At 37.1% G+C, this 20,653-nt stretch overlaps 3 protein-coding genes across 5 annotated transcripts; 2 read left to right on the top strand and 1 right to left on the bottom strand.

The window, feature by feature from the left end:
• The first annotated feature begins 744 nt into the window (after positions 1–744).
• On the top strand, positions 745–4,564 carry LOC122075760 (putative rRNA methyltransferase YlbH). The gene is made up of 6 exons (XM_042640912.1): positions 745–896; positions 1,029–1,133; positions 1,341–1,479; positions 3,105–3,220; positions 3,325–3,381; positions 4,257–4,564. Exons 1-6 carry the CDS (start codon positions 840–842, stop codon positions 4,389–4,391), a joined length of 609 nt encoding a protein of 202 aa, XP_042496846.1. The 5' UTR covers positions 745–839; the 3' UTR covers positions 4,392–4,564.
• A 960-nt stretch (positions 4,565–5,524) lies between these two features.
• On the bottom strand, positions 5,525–10,784 carry LOC122075136 (5-formyltetrahydrofolate cyclo-ligase, mitochondrial-like). 3 transcript variants are annotated; one of them, XM_042640047.1, is made up of 7 exons: positions 10,225–10,783; positions 8,564–8,704; positions 7,208–7,384; positions 6,836–6,877; positions 6,654–6,699; positions 6,138–6,208; positions 5,525–6,056 (listed from the first exon to the last, which is right to left on the bottom strand). In XM_042640047.1, the coding sequence occupies exons 1-7, from the start codon at positions 10,478–10,480 to the stop codon at positions 5,923–5,925; spliced, it is 867 nt and encodes a 288-aa protein (XP_042495981.1). In that variant the 5' UTR covers positions 10,481–10,783; the 3' UTR covers positions 5,525–5,922. The 3 variants fall into 3 exon arrangements, with proteins under 3 accessions (XP_042495981.1, XP_042495982.1, XP_042495983.1); XM_042640048.1 differs by having other exon boundaries at positions 7,208–7,372; positions 10,225–10,780; XM_042640049.1 differs by lacking the exon at positions 7,208–7,384 and having other exon boundaries at positions 10,225–10,784.
• Positions 10,785–15,988: 5,204 nt separating this feature from the next.
• LOC122076226 (CLAVATA3/ESR (CLE)-related protein 25-like) lies at positions 15,989–18,042 on the top strand. Its single transcript, XM_042641552.1, has 2 exons — positions 15,989–16,563; positions 17,497–18,042. Exons 1-2 carry the CDS (start codon positions 16,307–16,309, stop codon positions 17,534–17,536), a joined length of 297 nt encoding a protein of 98 aa, XP_042497486.1. The 5' UTR covers positions 15,989–16,306; the 3' UTR covers positions 17,537–18,042.
• Positions 18,043–20,653: the final 2,611 nt, after the last annotated feature.

The following is a 20,653-nucleotide window of genomic DNA, read 5'->3' as shown; positions in this document are numbered from 1 at the left end:
ACCGTTTGGGAAATTTGGAAATTAAGAAATGGTAGAATATTTGGCACTATTGTTCCACCTTTCAGAGTTTGGATATCATTAGTTATTAGAATTGTGGATGAGGCCCTTTTTGTGTGTGGGTCCTTTGCTATTTTCACTGATGCAACAGTTTTACCTCGGCCAAAAGCTTATAGAAATTGGATTTTGTATTTTAGATCATAAGGGATGTCTCAAATTGATAGCTATTGATCAAATGGTTGTTGTCATGCCTGCTATTGTTGGAGAGGCCCGCTGTGAGGTTGGCCTTGATGTCTGCCCTAATGCAGGATTGACGATATTTTGAGGGTGAAGGCTGATTTTTCTCTTTGTTGTTTATAAGGCATATGTAAATAGATCTTTAAATGTTCTAGCTCACTCTATCTCCAAGTGGGTTATCACTTACCTAGAGTAGGGTTGTTGCAAACTTCTTTCCCTAATGATCGGGGAAAAAAATCATCTTCAACACCATCAACCCTCTAACGATTCATCTAAGGGTTCATAGGGCCTAAACATGAATTTTCAGGTTTTGAAATGCATGACCAAGCCCTCTCAACCTTTTTATGACTGCTACAAGGATGCAATTGTTGGAAAAAAGCCGAATCCAATGATCCGTTACATATTGTACAAATGCTTTCGCCAAGTGGCTTATAAATAAATTCCCCCTTTCTCCTTATTTTAAGGGGTTTGGGGGATTTTGAACCTGAAAAGAAGATTTTTTTTTTTTTTTTTTTTTTTTTGGGGGGGGGTGGTTTTGTCTGGAACACTTCTTGTAGGTACTATCTGGTAAGGCTCGAAGGAAGAAATTGCTCTCACCAAAGGGAATGGATGTGCGCCCAATGATGGAAGTTGTAAAAGGTGCAGCTTTCGATATTTTGCAGGTGAGGATGGTAATTTATTTATATGAAGTATTCTACTTTCAGCTACCAACTAAGTATAGCACGTTTATTCATGTAAGAAATTCTAATTGATTATTTGAGTATTAATTTAAACGACTGTTCTCTCTTGATTAGGCAGCTGGTGGTTGTCCTGCTTCTTTAAGGCCAGGTCGCTGGTTAGACTTGTACAGTGGCACAGGATCTGTCGGGATTGAAGCTATTAGCAGAGGATGTTCTGAGGTAAATTTTTCGATGGCCTGAGTTTAATAATGTGTCCCAAGTCTTCCTTAGGTCGGGATTTGAACTTCATACTCTGAAAATTATATGATCTCTAAGAGTTTCAAGATTATTCCAAGTTTTTACATACTATAAGTATGTCGATTCCGCCAAGCCTTTCTATATTCCCTTCTGGCCTTAGTATGTGTAAATATCTGTTTATGATTTCAGGTCCACTTTGTTGAGATGGATCCTTGGGTCGTGTCAGAGGTCTTGAGACCAAATTTAGAGTGGACTGAATTTTTCAATGTTTCTGTGATACATACAGTTCGTGTTGAGGATTTCTTGGAACGAGCTGAGAAATTTGTAGGTATATGAATACTTTTTCTTCTTTTTTCTTCTGGTTTGGCTGAAGAGGAATTAGTGTGCTCCTTGATGCGCTGAAGTATTAAGTAATACAACCTCATCCACAATTGCTTTGCATTATAGTCGATTTGGACTACTTAAACTCCCACAAGCCTTTCATAAAGTCCATTAGTTCTTAGAATTATTCAGATGACTTTGATGTGGTGCCTGGTTAGAAAGAATCTGCTGATACTTTTTTCTATTTGCTCTCTCTCTCTCTCTCTCTTCCATTCTATAGCCACAAAAGGAATTTTAGACATGTAGAGGATTTGAAGAGATTTTGTTGGTTGAAGGAATAAGGGAGTTTCTGAATTTGCCCAGGGTGTATGGATAATTGGAGGAAGTTCTTGGCCAGTGGTTCTGGAGGCAAAATTATAAAAAACACAAGAGTTCTAGGGGTCTGAAGATGTGGAAAAGCACATTGCTCCTATGGATGGTGGTATTTGGAAAGGTATATTTAAAGGTATAGACAGATTGAAAGTATTGAGGAAATTGGCCATACAGAGCTTAGTTTTGATGAGGTCTCAAATTGTAATGTGTAGAAATATGACATTGTAACTCTTCTTGTTACTTCTTTTTAAGTTCATCTTCAATGCATTGCATTCTTTGCTGCCATATTGTCAAACTGAAAAGTTGATAGGTAGGCATGTTTAGTGCATGCATTTGTTGTGGCCTATTCCTCCAAGTGGGCTGATTTCCTTGAAAAAATTTGGATTTCTGTTGAGAGGAGAGGAACTCCCAACTTTTCACTATACTGGGTTATAGGTAAGGGTGTCAATCGGTTTGGTTCTGATTAAATGGTTTGGTTTTGGTTTGGTTCATGATGAACAGGGCACAAACCAGAACTGAACCAAATCATATTCAGTTTCAATTTCTGAAATCGCAACCGAATACCATTCGGTTTCTGCTATCCAGTTTTCATTCGGTTTCTGCTATCCAGTTTCACAAAAACTACTCTTGTTACTGCTCCCCAAAATTTCCATCCGTATGCTTGATAGGCCAGGCATTTCCTTTTGCTTTATGGTATTAGTGGGAAGAAATAATGTGACACTGTTTATAGGGCAAGGAAAGTGATTTTGGCTAGCATAAATCAGATGAATTAGGGATCTTGTATTGAGGATGAAAAGTTGACAAGTGTAGTGGGCAGTTCAGGCAGTTACCGGTATTTTTTATTGTGGAGCCATCCAGACATATTTCTTACTAATCCAAATGGTGGGGTGAACGACATCATCCCTTCTGACCCCTAAGGACACTGTTGCAGAAAGGCTGGCCAATCATGAAGATGTTTTTTTGACTGAAAGACTCAAAAGATGATCCAGTAGGTGGCTTTTACCTACGCATGAAATTCTGGTGTTTAGCATCAATTCAAACCTTTAAGTTTAGCAAATGGTATAAAACTTGTGGAGCAACACCCCTGTAGCACAAGTCAGCCAAATATTTAATCTATACAACATTTTCCACATCCTTTCATCATCAAAGAAAAGGAAGAAGGAAAAAGGGGGGGGGGGGGGGGGTTCTCTGCATTCCATAGGTTCTGCTTGACACCTTTTTACTTCTCATATTTACTCGCAAATATCTGGTTTCGTGTAGATAAAGATGGACCATTTGATTACATTAGTGTAACACCTCCCTATACATCTGTGGATTATAGCATATTGATGGATCAACTCTCACGGTCAGCTTTAGTGGGAGAAAATACCTTCATAGTAAGTTTTATATATTCCCTTTTCCTATTTGCAGTTTAATCATGTTATTTGTGCTCATATCTTTGCTACAAGTTTTCTAACTTTGCTTACTTCTTTTGAGCTAGGTAGTGGAGTATCCCTTAAGAACTGCAATGTTGGATTCGTGTGGATATCTTGTAAAGGTGCAGTGATAAAAATGACCATGACCAATTACTTTATCAGTGACTATCTGAACTGCTACTTGATATTTCTTTTTTTTGAATGCTGCGGTTAGCCAAAAGTATGGTTTTTTTAGATCTACAAGTTACACAATCAATTTTAAGGTCCAGATTGAATAGCGTCTCTGCTGGATGCATGTAAAATGTGCATAGGGTTTCTCCTTTTGTTGAAAGGTGGGTAATAATTCCCTTTTCCTCTTTCGATTTTAAGGCGTAAATTTCATTGACACTGGAAACAAACGTACAGAGGTAGCCCTTTAACAGGCTTCAGATAGAAGGATAATAATTCCCTTTATAATTATAACGAGTGTTTGTATGCATTTGTATGAATTTTGCTCAGGGTCTGCTGTAACGAGTGCAAACTATAATCTGGTAGAAAGATGGTCAGGGATGACCAATATTCTTTGAGGTGATATCCAAAGATTTATCAGAGTAGAAAGTGGTTGTGCACTACCCTTATCTGTGTGTTTCTTAGTTGAATCTGAACAAAGATTTGAAAAATAACATGAGTAGAAGTAATTGGTGTAAATTCCTGACTTATGGCTTTAACAGTCAAGTTTGCAAGTCGTATCATAGCAAATATTTCAAATTCAGCTTTACTGCATCATCATCCACTGACTTATAAATTATGTGTAACCTCTGAAATGTAGTTTGTTGACTATTGTCATACATAAAAGGAAAGCTTACACTAGGTCTCAACCTGCTAAATGTACCCAGTGGATGGATGCATTTTCTACTGCTGCATTCAACATTTCATTGTGATTAATGACAATTTCAGTGAATCTTATACCAGAGTTTTCTAAACATGCCTCTAACGCATCATTGTAATGTCATTGCAGATAACTGATCGAAGGTTTGGCCGGACACACTTGGCAATATATGGACCCACGTGGGCACAGAAGAAGAAAAAATCAAAGAATTCACTGTTAACAGTTGCAGCAATGACTCCATTGCATATGGAAAGAAAAAGCTGAGAGGGAAACAACATTGTTATCAAATGCCTCGGTGCAGGTGCAAGGCACATGTAAGGCACCATGCTTCATGGTGCATGGTTTCTATTGGTTACTCACCATTGTACATTATAGTGTGTGCTTGCTCATGTATGTGCCATATTGATTTCATTGAGAAGGAAGTAAGGGTTGCCTTATTGCTCATGTTCGTCACATTGATTGTATTTGTTTGTTCCTAAAGTTCCCCATCTTTTGAACAAGCGAGGCGCACGAGATGCATGAGCTATGGCAAAGTCGTTTTGACCATCGCTCATCAAGAAACCCGCTACATTAGAGGAACTGGGTATCAATCTCTGCTCCATGTTTGGCTGTTTGTGATGCCCTGGTAAATGTTATGCCTAACGGCCCTAACCTGATGATTTAGGATGCAATTTGTGTTAAAAAACTCAATGGGTCATGGCATTCTACAATTCACTTTAGATTTGTATTTGCTCTTCATCAATGCAAGAGCCGATATATCCAACTTGAATTTGTTTTTTATTATATCATTTTACTAGGCGGTGCCGTGGTAGTGATCCAGTTCAAATTGATAGAGATTCAACCATCTATTCTCCAAGAGCTGTTTAAGATGAAGATTAAGTTAGAATGTCAGATGGGCTAGATGAAGAAGATAAAGAGATGCATATTCCTTGACATTGATCGTTTCTTTGTTAATATCCATATCTAAATCAATAGTACCTGCCCCTTTCCGAAGAAAGTTTTAGAGCACCTGCCGTCATAATAAGAATCAGAACTTTAGAAAAAAAGAAAAGTACTTGGCTGTTTGACAGATGAGAAGCAAACACACAAGCTTACGAAATCAGAGCACTAACTTCTTATGCTTGCATTTCAATGGAAATGGAGATTGAAAGTACTATTGATATATTAAGGGCTGTGGTTTAAATTCTATATTCATGAAGATCCACAGAAAGGGCAATTTCATCACCAACTCAGCAATCTCCTTGACATTGTCATAACTAAAAAGTTGTTGCATGGGTTATTTTAGTTAAGATTCTATAGATGGCTCAAGGTGTACTAGTCCGTAGCTGTCATGGGTAATGATCAAATGGCACACCATTCATAGGCATAAAATAAAATAATTGTGATTCTCATCTTAATTTCACAATTGAAAGTATTATTGATAATTAGCAACTACTTCATCTTAAACCAAGTCATTCATAAATCATAACATTGCCCATCAAGACCACAAGTTGTCATTCATGTTTTGCATATTCATACAAGCACATAAATTATTGAAGTGGATTACCATTTTGTACAACAATCAGGGTTTATAAGAATTCAATTTAGAGAAAAACCCATTTTTGTACCCATCTGTCACATGAATTTGTGTCCTTCAATGGGCTGATCATGGGGGTTTTCATGTAGGGACCCACAAATATGCATGAGATCTTGACATGCTTTTGCAGGCTTCTTAAGTAGTAATCTAGGTTCATAAGATCTTACAAGGAAATAAGTAATATAAAAGAGATGGCAGGGTACACCATTAGCCATTCAGTCACATCCTCTCAAATGCTGCTGGACTAATTGGAATCACACCAGCCGGGGAAACAAGTGCATCCACAGGAACATCATTGGGAGTGACCGGGATGACACCCTCTTCCATTATCTGCAAAGAATATGATAGTGCAACTGCAGACAAACAAGAGGTAATCAAGCATCAAAACAGAAGCTAGAAACAACTCAAAGACTGTCCTTAGACTCTCTCCTTACCAAGTAATGGTTGCTTCCATTTCTGCTCTGCAGCAACATCCTGGTATTTCTTCAGAAGCATATCATAGTAACTTTTTGGGAATGCATTATTTAAGGTCAGGAACCAAGGAAAAGTAAAAATAGACTTCATAAATAATGTGTATAAAGCATGGTAACCATAATTAAACAAACTAAAATGGATAGAGAAAAAGAGGAGGAAAAACTCTTAAGAAGGAAATAATTCCATTTTCCCGAAACCTGACCCCATAGGATATTATGTCATATTCATTTGTCTGCTATATTCAAATGTCAGAGACCTGACCAGTTGGCACAGCAGACAGGCATGGGAAGTGAATCATCAGAAGCAAATATTGTTGTGTAATGGGATTAATGAAGGCACAACCCAGAAGGTTGGACGCGGCTAGGATGGTGATGATGTTGAAGATGGTACATTTATTTGTTTTTCCTGCTGCTACGTTGATCTCTGATAAGCAAAGCTAGAGTTACAACAGTATTAGGAGATATTGATCAACGCACCCCCCGCCACGGCCCAAGCGTCTTCCAGATCTGTCAAAGGCAACCCCTGGTAATAAAAGAATAAATATCAAAAAGTGGGATCCAAATACGTCTTTGGTGTCAATGTACAAAATAATGCAGTGGATTACCACCCAACTCTCTCCAAACCCCCATCCCCCACCTCAAAAAAACACAGGGATTACCTGGTACAAGGAACAAATCCACTGGGTCAGTAGCCTGCATAACTGCACAGCAAGAACAATTTCAGATCCACAATAGTATTCAGCTCTATCAGACGGCAAGATCCAAATACACTTTTTTTTTTCTTTTCATGTTATTTAATCAAGTTCTCCGAACAAGAATTTACTATATATTTGGTACATCAAACGCCCAATTCTTTACAATGAATACCTTTGACTAACGAGGTATCATGTCATGGTAGCAAGGAAGGAAGTAAGCTTCTTTGAGAATATCCATTAGGCATAAATAACTCATATTGCAGCAATTCAAAACAGGAAAGTGAAAAAAGACAATACTTGTAACATACAAAAAACAAAACAAAAGAAAAGAGGTACCATCTTCACGTTGATTTCCATCACTGTCTAGTGGGGTTGGTTCCAAAATGTTCATCAAGTTTGGGATTAGATCACTAGTACTTGAGATGTTGAGCATTCGCATGTAGCTATTCCTGTCCTCCACCCGTGGAACATAAAGCCTTTTCCTCATCTGCTTGTGACCCTCTTGATTGAAAACTAATAATCAAAATTCCCAGAAAAAACTTGAAAACTAATACATTTCACAAAATTCACCATAGCAACACAAAAAGAAAAATACATCTCCTTTTTAAATTCACAAAGCATCTCAACATTTAGCTTTGCTAGTTTGATGAAAGAGTCCCCCCCGCCCCCCCTCCCCCCAAAAAAAAAAATGCAGGCCAACGCAAATACATGCGTGCTCACAAGAAGAACCTGAAAACAACACTTAGTACTGTAGAAACACCGGGTAGTTCATCTATCAAATGAGCTTTCATAGATAGCAGTTTTGAGTCAATAAAAAATCAAATGGTACCAAAAATATTGACTGTAAAATGTAAGGACATTTCGACAATACTTATTTGGAAAAGGAAAAATGTACTGATACATCACCATTTATTTTAGAGTTGATCCCAAATTTCTAACCCATCCATTTATTTTCATTGATACCTAAATTCATGGAACTACAGAAAGTTGTACAATATGGTTTATAAGCAACACATGGATGTACATAAATAAAGTTTATCAATCCAACCACATCTATTTAGAACATTGTGTTATATGATTACAATCATCCAACAAATTCAATTATTAACCGAAAAATGTCTTTAGTGGAACCAACTAGATTAATGTACTGAAAATACCTTTCCCCAACCAGTGAGAAGAATATGTTCAATCAACCCCCTCCCATATAATAGCTGGCAGCGATAGTACCTTTGTAAACCCTTAATGCAGTATTTGGAAGGTACCTCAGATGTCCAATGTTTCCATAAATGAGAGTTGTATAAGAAAGAAAAATATTTCAAAAAGATGGGACCAAATAAGTCACCCCCAAAGACAACCTAATGTACTAGTAGCACTCTAATCACACAAGGGGAACAAACCCACATATGTACCCCAGAGACATGCTAATGTACTGACACTCTAAACATACAAGGGAACAAGCCCACATAAGTACCCGGCATACATGCTAATGTACTAGCACTCCAATCACACAATCCGAGAATAGTCTTGGAAAATCTTTATTTATGAAATATAAGCACATATCTCTACAAAAATTCAAGTAGAAAATTCAACCGCCAAGCAAGGTCTTGTATCACTTGTACAATTAAAAAGTTGCTATGCAGCCTAAGCACCTCAAGAGGCATGTAAATAGTCAAGGTGGAAAAGAATATGCACCTTCAGCTGTATTGTACAAAATTGCCGACAAAATTTTTGATGTGTTGACTTCCCGTAAGGAATCACAACTTATATAAGCACATATGCTCTTGCTAGACTTGAACCATGAAGCTTCCAAAACAATATTCTGAATTGCAATATCTGAAAGTAGCCAATTTTAGAAATAAGTGATGACTGAATGAACATTATCTAAGCAATAAAAAATAAATAAGGTTTGTTCCTACAGAGTATCATTTTTTTAGCTACCAATTCTTGTTACCATTCTTCTCAAGAATAAGCACACCAGAATAAAGAAGTAGAGTAAACAAAACATAAGGAACAATATGGAGATTTATAATAATGACTGTGATTTTAAATCAGACTATGGCTGTGAAAAATCTTCTGTATTACTTAATCAATACTCTTTAATGAAATTAAGCATTGAATGAATCAAAACAATCCTAGTTTATAGATGACTCAGTAAATTGCGACTGCCTCTACTGGATCAAATATCAGAAACCTGTTGACATTGGAGTCAAAGCATAGATGGGGGGGAAAAAATTCTATTACACAAGTTTTGGAATAATGAAGGTATCAAAGTTATTGCGAAGACAATGGGCTTTAATGGTAAGTTAGCTCTTCAGTATCTGACAGTTCCTTTCACCAAGAAAGATTGAAATATAACTAGCAATATTTCATAACTAAATCAGAGCATAAAAAGGAGGCTGAAATTAACAGCCCTCTCTCACTATCTCTTGACCTTCATTTGGATTTTGCCCCTCATAATATACCAGAAAGCCTCTCATTAGTACGTTTCCAAAGGAGAATAGGAATAATAATGAGAAGAGTGAAGTGGGAAACATTTGAGAGGCAAACATTTTTATCTTCCTTATGACACTTTTTGGGGTAGACCACCACAGGATTTTTTTTTTTTTTTTTACATAGATAACCTACTTCAACAGCAGATTACTTGAGGCAGATAGCAGATCCTAGCATTAGTGGCAAAGCCAGTTTTTTTTTTTTAGCAAATGCATTCATCGTTGAATGACAGAGCTTTCACAGACGCCTTTCCATCACCCTAAGTTACATATATTCTTAACCTTTGCCATTATTTATGTCCCCCGCACATTAGTTGAAATGCTCAAGTGTCCTATAAGCAATCAGAAAATAGCACTTTGCACCACCATTAAAAAAAAAAAAAAAAAAAAAAAAAAGAATAGGCAATTTGGAGAACTTCCTTGCCACTATTTGGGTTAGTTTAGAAAGTATTGAAGAAAGGGTTACAAATTGCACCACCCTAAGAAAAAAAAAATAGAGTTGAATAGGCAATTCGGAGAACTTCCTTGCACTATTTGGGTTTGTTTAGAAAGTATTGAAGAAAGGGTTATAAATTGCAAAGTGAAGCAGAAGGTATTAACAAGTAAAAGATTCACCATGGCTCCAATTGGTTGTCAATTGGAATGAAAGGAAAGCAGTTTAGTTTTCCACAGTACTACGATCTACGCAGATTGTTAATTACTGAACCACCCTTCCTAGAGGTTTAGCTATCCTCGCCATAGATGAGTCCTTCTAAAGTTGTACCTCCAACTATTATCTGCACTGACCAGTTTTGACCTTACTCAGACTCAGATCACGACTTCACAATTAAAAAAAAAAGAGGAAAAATGAATTAAAATGAAGACCTTCTTGGGATCTCTGAGTAGGACTCAAGGCCTTGAGCTCCTTCCGCACTATTGATCGAAGGGTTTTCTTCTGCTTAGCAATGTCATTGAGACTAACGACTTCGCTCATGGTGACGAAGGAGCGGTAATCGGAGATTGGGGGAAGGATAACGGAACGGGAGGAGGGGAAGTAGATATGAGCCGCTGCGGATGCTAATGAGCAAGCTTGGGTCATCAGCACCTCCTTTGTCTTCTGGATTATCCTATCTGCTCTCATTCTACCCTCGAAAACAAATAGCAATCCATCTCTCGCACCACTTTTGATCAACCGAAATTTTTCGAGGTTTTGTGAAATCGGCTGAGCACGCAGAACTCGAAATCCACGAACACAAACCCAGGCAGGGCCTGAAGAGGTGATCTCACCATTTTTGGAATTGGGTTGAGCAAATCGGAATCAGCCAAGCAAGCTCTCGAATTCTTGGTCCGATTTGCTAATTACCTTGCTAATCTTCGTACAGCTTTTCTAAGGTTTCGCCCGATCCTTTCCAATTCTGGCAGCTTCTGATTTCTGAACCGATTTCGATCATTATGGTGGTTGGACCTGGTTAGAGGTCGATCCGGCTTTTTAAACTATGACGATTTTTTTTTTTTTTTTTTTGGTAAGGAACTATGACGATTTGATACTATGATGTATCAGACTGATCACTAACTCTTGCCCCATATATGTAAGGTCGGAAATAGCCTTTATGGTTTTTTTTTTTTTTTTTTTTGATGCAAAGAAAAGGGAGAAATTTATTGAACATCTAAGGGAGAAAACTACATTATAAGGTTTAGAATATCCTTCGAAAAATAGAGACTTTTAAAAACCTCGATGGGGGTGACCAACTACCCATTTCGAAATAGAATGGACAACAACATTCAAAGATGTACTAACATGAACAAAAATGTAAGATTCAAAACAAGTTTATAAGACTTCAATATCTGAAATGATAGATGAAATCTCAATCACAAAATGAAACCCAACCTCATTTAGGCTTCTAACAAGAACCCTTCATGGGTTGAATCAAAGGATCAGATCCCATACAAATACAGCAGCCCCTTGGACCTAACAAGAAAGGCTCAGTCACGTCTCATATAAATGGTTAAGGGTGACTTGAATCGGTCCAGCCCATGAAATAATGACTATGAAAGTGCCCACAATAAATAGATAGGGTCCCACTAGTGTGATCCCACAATTCGTCAGGAATTACTCAAATGGTATAGATTATCGAACTAATCATACCTAACATTCAAATTTTGTAATGGGCCTTTTCTTAACCTTAGCCCGCGTAACTCCTGATGAATTGGGGGACACATTCACATTTTATGTTTGGCTCTATTTGGTTGCAACTTGCAAGTAAAAGGATATGAAATCAGCAGGTATTTTAATAAGTGTAAATATTTATTATTTTTGTTTCTCACTTTTCTTGCAATCAAATAGAGCTGTTTAAAAAGGAAAAAAAAAATTATAATCATGATTGTATAATCTAACTAAAACTCTTATACATTTAGTAAAAAGGAAAATGATGAGCACAATGCCCATAGTGCACGTCCTCTCACACTCTCTAACATTTTTTATCCTAACATTTATGCACCTCCCCCCTCGTATATGAACTATAGTACACTCTTCGCAACCCATCGGTTTGACATACAAGATGTCAACGTAAACCAACAACATATCAATCTCTCCAGTTTGGTAAATATAATTTTATTTTATTTTCAAACAAAGGATTTGATTGCATAGTACATTTGATATGTTTTAGAGCTAGGAATACCATGGTGTAAAGTAAACTTTAACATTCTTACCGAAAAATAGAAAGTAAACTATAATACTTGTACTTTTATTTCTCTTGCAACCAAATGAAGTCTAATTATGTAGAATAACAACTTTTTACCAGCAAAAAGGTTAATAATGAAACCTAAAGAAAGTTATTCGCATCAATTAACAGCATTTTACAATTGAAATTGATATCTTCTTAACAAGATTATGTTCTCTCTCTCTCTCTCCACATGTGAATGCATACACAAGGACACGTGTATAAGCTCTATATTCGAACGAATAACTAATAATTAACTACCAATAATCTATGCACAAAAAAAAAAAAAAACGACCAATAATCTTTCTTTTTTAAAAATTAATAACTAAAGGAGGGAGAGAGAGGGAGAGAGAGGCTCCAAGAAAAGAAAGAGTAGGGTAAAAAATTAAGCTTCACCATACAACACAAAGAACCCCTTAATTAAGCAAAATTAATATTTGTATAAAAAAAGCTTGTCCTCATAACATTAAATAAATAAATAAAGAAGCTTGTACGAAAAAAAGATCACAAACAGACCCCACATGTGATGCTTCTTTATTACTACCAAGGCAGCGGTGTGCTTAAGCATAAAAGTGCATGCTTTTTTGTCCCTCAAATCTATTGGTTTCCGTGGCATGGAATCAGCGCTTCTAAAGACCAGTTTTCAAATTGTGGGTTTGAAGGGACAATGTGCAAAGGTGTCATGTAAAAATCCCATAAAAGAAGAAGAGATTTTGATCCAATAGTGGGAGGTGGGGCCCTACAATTCTGACTGCTAAAGAGTCTGAGAAGGGGAGGAGGCTGGTTAATGTCCCTTGAATATTGTAAATTATAATTAGTGCCCATAAAAGAGTATATATCAGGTGGTGTTAGATTTCAGTCCAAACCGGTCGGACCAAACTGATAAAAAACGAACCAAATGTTTATTGGTTCATCTTAAGTTCGGATATTAAAGAAACTGTAAGAGCTGAAACAAACTGGAGCAATCAAAACCGAAAAATGGATCGAACCTGATAAAAAATCGATTTGGTACCAAATCAAACCAATTCAATTGGAACCAAACCGAACCGAATGAACCCATTTGATGAGTGTCATAGTCATACATTGTTTGAGTCCTTTATTGTGATTCAAGGAGGGGCCCATCAACATACTGGCCCCATTGGATATTCATTTTCAACTATGCAAACCAAAGGTTTTTTTTTTGGGGGGGGGGGGTGGTGGGGTAGGAACCAAAGGGTTCATGCCAATACAATGTAGGGTATGGGTATTAAAGTAGATTGGAATCAGGATTGAAATTTGAATCCTCTATGGCATTTCTCATTTTCTCTGTACAGATTTAATGAGAAAACAAGCAAAGGCTTTTTGTCTGGATCATTACATTTGATCCAAAGGAGATCATCTTCCACTCTTATATGAAACCTAGTAGAGCCTAGTAGAGATGAATAAGAGTATCATTTTCATAGATTTAAGTCATATTGAGAATATATCTTGCATCTCTGTAGCTTCAAAGTTTCAAGAAATATATTTCCCTCACTGTAGTAAAGAATATAATGCAGCAGCTCACTGGAGTGCTCTTGCCCCTAATACATTTTCATCACTAAAAAAGAAGAGGTTAGCCATCTTAAGATTTAGCATTCAAAAATTATGGAAAAGAACTGGAAGTGATCAGGGGGCCCAAAGTATAATTGAACCATATATATTTGTTATGATTTCATTGCAAGAAATAGAATCATCTCTAAGCTTGAAAAGTGAATGTCTGATGCTGTCTGTCATAACTTTGATAGCTACAGAGAAATCTTCTTGAACAGCAACCCACTTCAAGGAGATCTCTCTACCTCTTTAGTGGTAGACAAGACACTTTTTTAAGTTTTAATGGAGTTGCCTAGGATGCTGGTTCACTTGATGGAACTGATTTGATAGGGCCTTCCTCAAAGATGGATTCCATCCCCCCAAATTAGATTTGTCCTGAAACCTTGAAAGAGTGATCACCTTTTAGTAATGTTCGACAGCCGGCGAGCTTTACTGTGAGCCGCAATTTGAAGGTAAGAACAAGCATTTCAGGGGCCCCTTGAATACTAATTTATCCATCCTTGCCTAAGAAGCCATTATCATACAAAGCTTTCATGAACATAATGTGAGATATTCATTGAGTGTGGATAAGACTGGACCAGATTAATGTGCCATATGCTCTTCCATAAGGAGTAAGGTGTTCATCAAATATTCCCCAAGTCAAGGCTTCTGTCCAAGGAACCAGCTTCCTCCTGGGTCTACTCCAGTCTCAGTCAAATCTCCATACATGTCTCTTTGTTATATGCAGTCCTCTTCATCTATATGTATATATATTCCCTAAGGTCATATCTTCTAAGACACTATTGAGATGCAATCTAATAAACCCCCATAAATCATGAGAGTGGTTTAAGTGATTAAAGGGGCCCGAAGCTGCAGGAATCAAGTCCACAAGCATCAGATTTCATTAAAATAGCAAACCTTGACAAGAGGTTAACATTGGTGGACCTTGATTGATTATAGTTATTGTCATTAAGCATATGTGGTGGGTACTTAAAGCAAGTACAGTTTTAGATGTTTTATCAGTGAAAGATGTTATATAGTATTGGAAAGAGGTTGGGCAAGCCACAATTTTTTTCTAGAGCTAATAGCTCAACCAAAGGGGGCAGGGGAGATTTTCCTAAAGGGTGGGACAGAGAGACAAACACAATGTTAGGCACAACATTAGCGTGCACAGTTTTTTCCCCATATTATTTCTTAACAATTATCTATGAGAGAGGGTTTCAACGCCACCAATGTTGTGGGAGGGGGTTGATCTCTCACCACCGATCAGAAAGTGAGAATCAGTTTCATCAATAAGGAGCCCAAATGGTCAAAGAGAAGAGAGTGTCAGGGATGTGAGAGGACGTGGAAAAGCAGTCCCACACTGACCGTGTGGGATCTTTTTCCAATTATCTATAATGATAGTTAATACAGTAAAAACGTGTAAGATTAACCTGTACCATGATCAAAATATAATTAATGGATACTCTAAATGATTTGGAAGATAAAATCATTGGTGATCCATAAGAAAAATATATATATATATATATATGGATTCTTACCCTGAAAAGCAGAGGACAAAACTAAATCTTAAAGGACCTGGGATTTTGTTTAAGTGCCTCATTGGAGAACCACAAATAAAGAAGTTTCAACAATCCTTAATTGTTGACAGAAAAGACTGGTTCTTGTCTTCTTTTGGATGGGCAACTCTGTGTCCTATCATATGGTTCCTTTGAGACTTTCAAACATAACAGAATGACTTGATTGGTCCTCCATGATGTGGTCACTCTTCTTCAATGGGGGGCTGACTAAAAGGACATAGCTAGGTAGGAGCCTAGGACACCTACCCAATTCAAAAGATAGATTTTCTTAATGCATTTTGAACCCTTTTAGTCTCCAAAATTAGAGTACATTTTGATACAATAGTCTTAATAAGGAAACACAGGTAATTAAGAAAGAAAAAGAAGAGAAAAGAAACAAACCAGATAATGGGAGTTCATAATCATATTGTTGAGCTAGATTGGGTCAGGTTTGATTCTTGAAAGTTGAGTTTCGATACCCTCCCCTATATATATGCTCCACTAATGGGAGATATTCCTTTTGTTAGACAGTAGTAGTGCCCATCGATCTGTGAGTACAAATTGATACCCTTAAGCTTAAGGCACGCCTTAGATAATGTATAGTTCAAAACTGATACCCTCACCCTAATGGGTTTTACCAGACCACCAAAGGGCACAAGACCCTAGTTTTTTTTTTTTTTAATTATTTTATTTAATTACTTAAATCTAGGGTACGTAACACTAAGATCAGGTCCCTTTTGGTTATTGTAGGTGCATGAAAATACACAAACCAAAGCAAAGTGTATGGACCCAAATCGGAATAAAGCAAGGCGGTTCTCTCCATGTCATGTTCGAAACCAGCTAAGCTCTCTCTCTCTCTAGAGGTTTGAGAAAGTGCAACAGAATCGCTTCCACCTATAAAGAAAATCAAGCCACTCCTACCACCACACTAAAATACTTGCCGTAGCCAACTCTCCCTTCTCAGCTTTCCTTCTCTCCATCTCTTCCTTCCTTAAGAGTATCATCGCTGCAGCAAAACATGCTTGTGTCGATGTTGTATCCATCTCTCTTGTTGAAATACAAGGTTTTCTTCTAGAGAGAGATAAGAGGGAGAAAAAATAGCAGCTTTGGAGGCAAGGAGGAGAAGGAGAAGAATATAATATGGGTCGTCGTGGTGGGTCGTTGAGGGTCTTCCTTAGGTCTCTTGCATTTGTTAGTTTTATTGGGTTTTTGTTGGTTGAGATCCAAGCAAGTGAAGGTTCCAAAACAACAACAACAACAACTGTTACTTCTCCAGCAGGAAACTTCAAGCAATTGGAGGTGATAGGAACAGATAGCCAAGTTGTTCATCCAGATTTAGACATCAATTACATGAGCAAGAGAAGGGTTCCTAATGGCCCTGATCCCATTCACAACAGGTACATTTATCCACTTCTCTTCATTGTATATCATATAGGATTCCCCAGTTCTGATAAGGGTTATAGCAGTTCTAATGATGGTTATAAGATTACTTTAAACCAAAGACAAAGAAAGAAACAATTTTAAATGATTTGTATAATTCTCAGAAGCTCTAGAGCATGTGGCCTTCAACAAAAGTTTCTTCAGAGATCTATTCTTTCTCTTATTTTCATGAGAAGAAACTAAAGACATTTTGGGGAAAGGAAAGGATAACCGCTAGCTGCCTAGAAGGACACAAATGGTTCCACCATTTTTTGTCCTTTTTAATCCTTATTGGTCCTATGCCATGCAAGGATCACAAAACAATTTTATTGCAAAACCCTATTTAGATTTCCAATGATTTCTTTTTGAATATGTAATATAACAGTCCCTTATCAATCTTGTTGTACAACTTTAGTTGGAACATCAATTTTAGAATGGACCCTATCAAATTATTTGCTCTCTCTCTCTCTCTCTCTTTTCCTTTTTTCTTTTTTCATTATAGAAGTGAACTATAATTTAGGGATTTTCATGTTAATTATCCAATTTGGAGACCTTCATGGGCCCCAAGTCATAGGTTCCAAATTTCAATGTCCCTGACTTTGTTTTCACTAATTGAGTCAGAGAAGTTAAAAGGAAAAGAAGGGGTCTGTATCTTCACTTTATCTATAATGGGCACAACCCTCTATCATGGTAACTCAAAGCTAATTCTTACCAAAAAAAAACTCAAAGCTAATTACACCTCAGTTGTGTTCTTTTCATTCATGTTGCTTTTTACCTTTTGTGACTCTCTCTCTCTCTCTCTCTCTGTATGTGTGGTGCACCGAGAGTTAAGAGATGGGTAGAGACCCAAATCAAGATTTTGGTGTGTTGGACTAATGGTATATATATTTCTTTTGTGTGATGATTTTCAGGAGAGCAGGGAAGTCTAAACAGCCACCAGGCCGAGCTTAGGCTTAGATGATGGAGAAGCTAGCTTCACTTGTGTAGTAGAAGATTTGCAAGATGCCTGCCATCTTGTATGTTTTTTTGAAATGGGATTATAACTTTTTCATACCATTAGAAAAATCTTAATTTGCAGAGTGAAAGTACACAAATTGTTATTGCAAGGGAGGAGGTGAAGGAAAGCTAAGCTTATCACTTACAAAGTACACTTAAAAGAATCCCGAGAGAGATTAAACCACCTTTGCAGACCCCACTTTAGTATTCCCTATCCTTCTAAACTTGAGAGAGAGAGAGAGAGAGAGAGAGAGAGAGAGAGAGAGATTCATGAATTGGGAAATGAGATTATCTTTACTTTGCTCATGTAAAGACCAAACAAGTAGATACTACAAAAAGAGAAGTAGAGATGGAACACAACCCAAGAAAAGTTCTAGTAGCCATACATGATATGAGAAGGTATGTAAAACAATCTCCATCATCCAATCAATCAGCTATCTTTGGCTTTGGTGGCTTTGGTTTGTTATGGGTTTTTTTAAGTATTTTTGTGTTTTTCCAAAATTAAAGCAAATTCCACCAATTAAAGGTTACCTCATCAACCTTAATCTCATGCTCTCATTAGTTTTAAACCTTCTAATTAATCTCCTTTTTCACTTTTAGATTCTTTGGTGAGGAGTGACTAGCTAGTGAGACTGTACTGTTTGGTCTTCAGTCCATTCAAACTTTATGAAAACAGCATGAGATGCTTCTAGTCTTGTTGCAACACATAAACTCCAAAGCAAAAACAAAGTAGGGACCCTCTCTGCTACCATGCTTTGCTTTACGTTCTTTCTCTTTTCTCTTTTTTACTTCTTTTCTTGTTTGATTTTGATTGGATCGAGAAGCAAAGACTCGGTCTAAAGTTTGTGGCATTCAAAATTAGGGTTGCTACCAGTTGCATGGAGACAGGAGCTATCCTAGCTGGCAACATTTGTTTATGATACAGTCTTCTCAATGGTCCACTAGAGTTACATATAAAATTCTAACATTCAGGTGAACATGTAAAAAAAATTTCCAATTATGGACAGCAATGGAGTGAGATAAACTTAAAAGGCTAAACTAGCTCCTTTAATTGGTATAACCTTGTAGGGTTAGGGTTGGATCCATATGGTGCATGAATACCCATGGGTACCTTGTCTTGCCCCTCTTGTCCTGGTGTGGTGAATGTGATGAGGGAGGAGCCCCAGCATGTTTCTTGGGTGGGTTAGTTATGGTTAGTACTTAGTATCATATGAAAAAAATGTTAGAAATCTCATGTGCGGCTGTTGTTCTTGTAGAAACGAAAATCTAAAATGATGCAGAAATTGAATGGAAATCATAAATAAAAATCTCATAATATATATAAAGATTTACTTGGTTCTATAAGATTGCTTATGTCTATGATGAGATGATGTTTGTTTCATTATCAATAAAGAATAGGGTTACAATCGCTCATTTTCATGCCTCTCTTATATTACATAGAACAAACCATTGCTACAAAATAATAGTAAACTTTATATAGATACATTACTGAAATTAAAGGCTTTCATAATCAGCCCACACAAGCTGAGAGGAGCAGCCCAACCCGAGTCAGAGTCTTACATGGAAATACACTATAGAAAGGCCAAAACCTAGGATCTATTTGGTTGGAAGGAAAGTGAAGGAAAATATTTAAATTCTCGTAAAATATAATTCACTTCACAAAGAAATATTTGTATTTTTTCCCTTATGATCAAACATTAAAAAATGAATTTTCTTATAAAATATATTTCATTTTTCAGAAAAATATTTGTATTTTCTTCGCAACCAAACAGAGCCACAATACTCATGGTCCGAAGACCCTTTGGAATGAGAGAGGGAGGAAATATTTCCGTTTTCGTTGGTGTCCATTTTCCATTCTGAAGTCATCTAACACTTTACATGGACCATAGGAAATAGTCTTCCTTAATTATCATTCCTTTATATGTCTTCTCCGAATCTATGGTAGAACATTTGTCACTAATATTGGATTTTTTTTTTCTTTTTCCTTAATAATTGGTGGATAGACATTCTCAGTGTTGCACATTATGCAAGCCCATCCTGGGCCCATCCCACCTTGAATTTGGCCCTACTTGACTTCCATTTGACAAGTTGGCTACGGCCCAAATATATTTTAAGATCAGTTCTCAATACTCTTTAAAGTATGGGCTTGTCTACTTGGCCCAACAGATCGTTCCCTCCTCAGTGAGAAGCACTACCGCAACTGATGAATTTAATGGCAACGGTTACCATTTTATGGTGGCTCCACAGCTAGCATGGTCAGAGAAGGTGAGGATAGCTACTAAAGGTTGATGGCTGAGAGGAGAAAGCGGCTGAAAACATAGGCCAACCTAGTTAGGGTTTTTGTGGGTTCATAGCAAGGATGTGAGGAGTGAAAAAAAAACCTAGCAAATCAGAAAGAGTATGGTTCGGACTAACAGAGTTACCAAAAAACCTTATTTCGAGCATGTGGAGTTATACTCATGGAATTATATGACAATCTGTTGTGTATGGGTGAGGGAAAGGACCCCATCTGCTTGCAGGTTTCGGTAGAAAAGTCAGTAGAAGTTTTTTTTTTTTGATGAAAGTAGAAGTCAATCCATTTGTGGAAGAGTTTCAAACTTGTGTCCTCTTTTAGTAAGCAATAAAATTTGAATTTCCCATTTCCAGGACAAAGTTCTAAGACCGGATCAATAATTGTGGAGGTACTAACACTCAAGATCCCAAGAAGGAAATAAGAGAAACGATGGAGATCAACCCTCGCTTGTGGGACCACTAGGGTTGCTGAAACAGGGGGCATGGAAGAAAGTAACGAAGAAGACGAAATCGCAAGAAGAGAGAGAGAGGGGGAAGGACACACAAGGCCAGGCACTCTCCAAACAAACCTAGTTTCTTTCAGTCAATTCTCAAATCTGATTTCTCCATTATGTCATAGCAAACTTAAAGAAGAGACACCCTTTCATACAAACGGAAACTATACTAAAACAAGGAAATTAAAATATGGAAACAATCCCCTAAGTAATCTATCCAACCTATTAAACGGAGAACGAAAGGAAAGGTTTTGGAAATGATTTTTTTTTTTTTTTTTTTTTTTTT

This window comes from Macadamia integrifolia, chromosome 4 (assembly GCF_013358625.1).
Source record: "Macadamia integrifolia cultivar HAES 741 chromosome 4, SCU_Mint_v3, whole genome shotgun sequence".
Lineage (NCBI taxonomy): Eukaryota > Viridiplantae > Streptophyta > Magnoliopsida > Proteales > Proteaceae > Macadamia > Macadamia integrifolia.
The sequence above is the reverse complement of the archived record's forward strand: the minus strand, read 5'-3'. Positions and strand labels throughout refer to the sequence as shown.

Bases quoted from the DNA above. Each gene is read 5' to 3' on its own strand.
- LOC122075760 (XM_042640912.1), top strand. From the start codon at position 840: ATGGATGTGCGCCCAATGATGGAAGTTGTAAAAGGTGCAGCTTTCGAT. The intron at 1,134-1,340 runs GTAAATTTTTCG...TTATGATTTCAG, and splicing joins TTAGCAGAGGATGTTCTGAG to GTCCACTTTGTTGAGATGGA. The intron at 1,480-3,104 runs GTATATGAATAC...GGTTTCGTGTAG, and splicing joins ACGAGCTGAGAAATTTGTAG to ATAAAGATGGACCATTTGAT.
- LOC122075136 (XM_042640047.1), bottom strand. From the start codon at position 10,480: ATGAGAGCAGATAGGATAATCCAGAAGACAAAGGAGGTGCTGATGACC. The intron at 6,878-7,207 runs GTACCTCTTTTC...CTTGCTGTGCAG, and splicing joins TGGAAATCAACGTGAAGATG to TTATGCAGGCTACTGACCCA. The intron at 6,700-6,835 runs GTAATCCCTGTG...TTTTATTACCAG, and splicing joins GGATTTGTTCCTTGTACCAG to GGGTTGCCTTTGACAGATCT.
- LOC122076226 (XM_042641552.1), top strand. From the start codon at position 16,307: ATGGGTCGTCGTGGTGGGTCGTTGAGGGTCTTCCTTAGGTCTCTTGCA. The intron at 16,564-17,496 runs GTACATTTATCC...GATGATTTTCAG, and splicing joins CCTGATCCCATTCACAACAG to GAGAGCAGGGAAGTCTAAAC.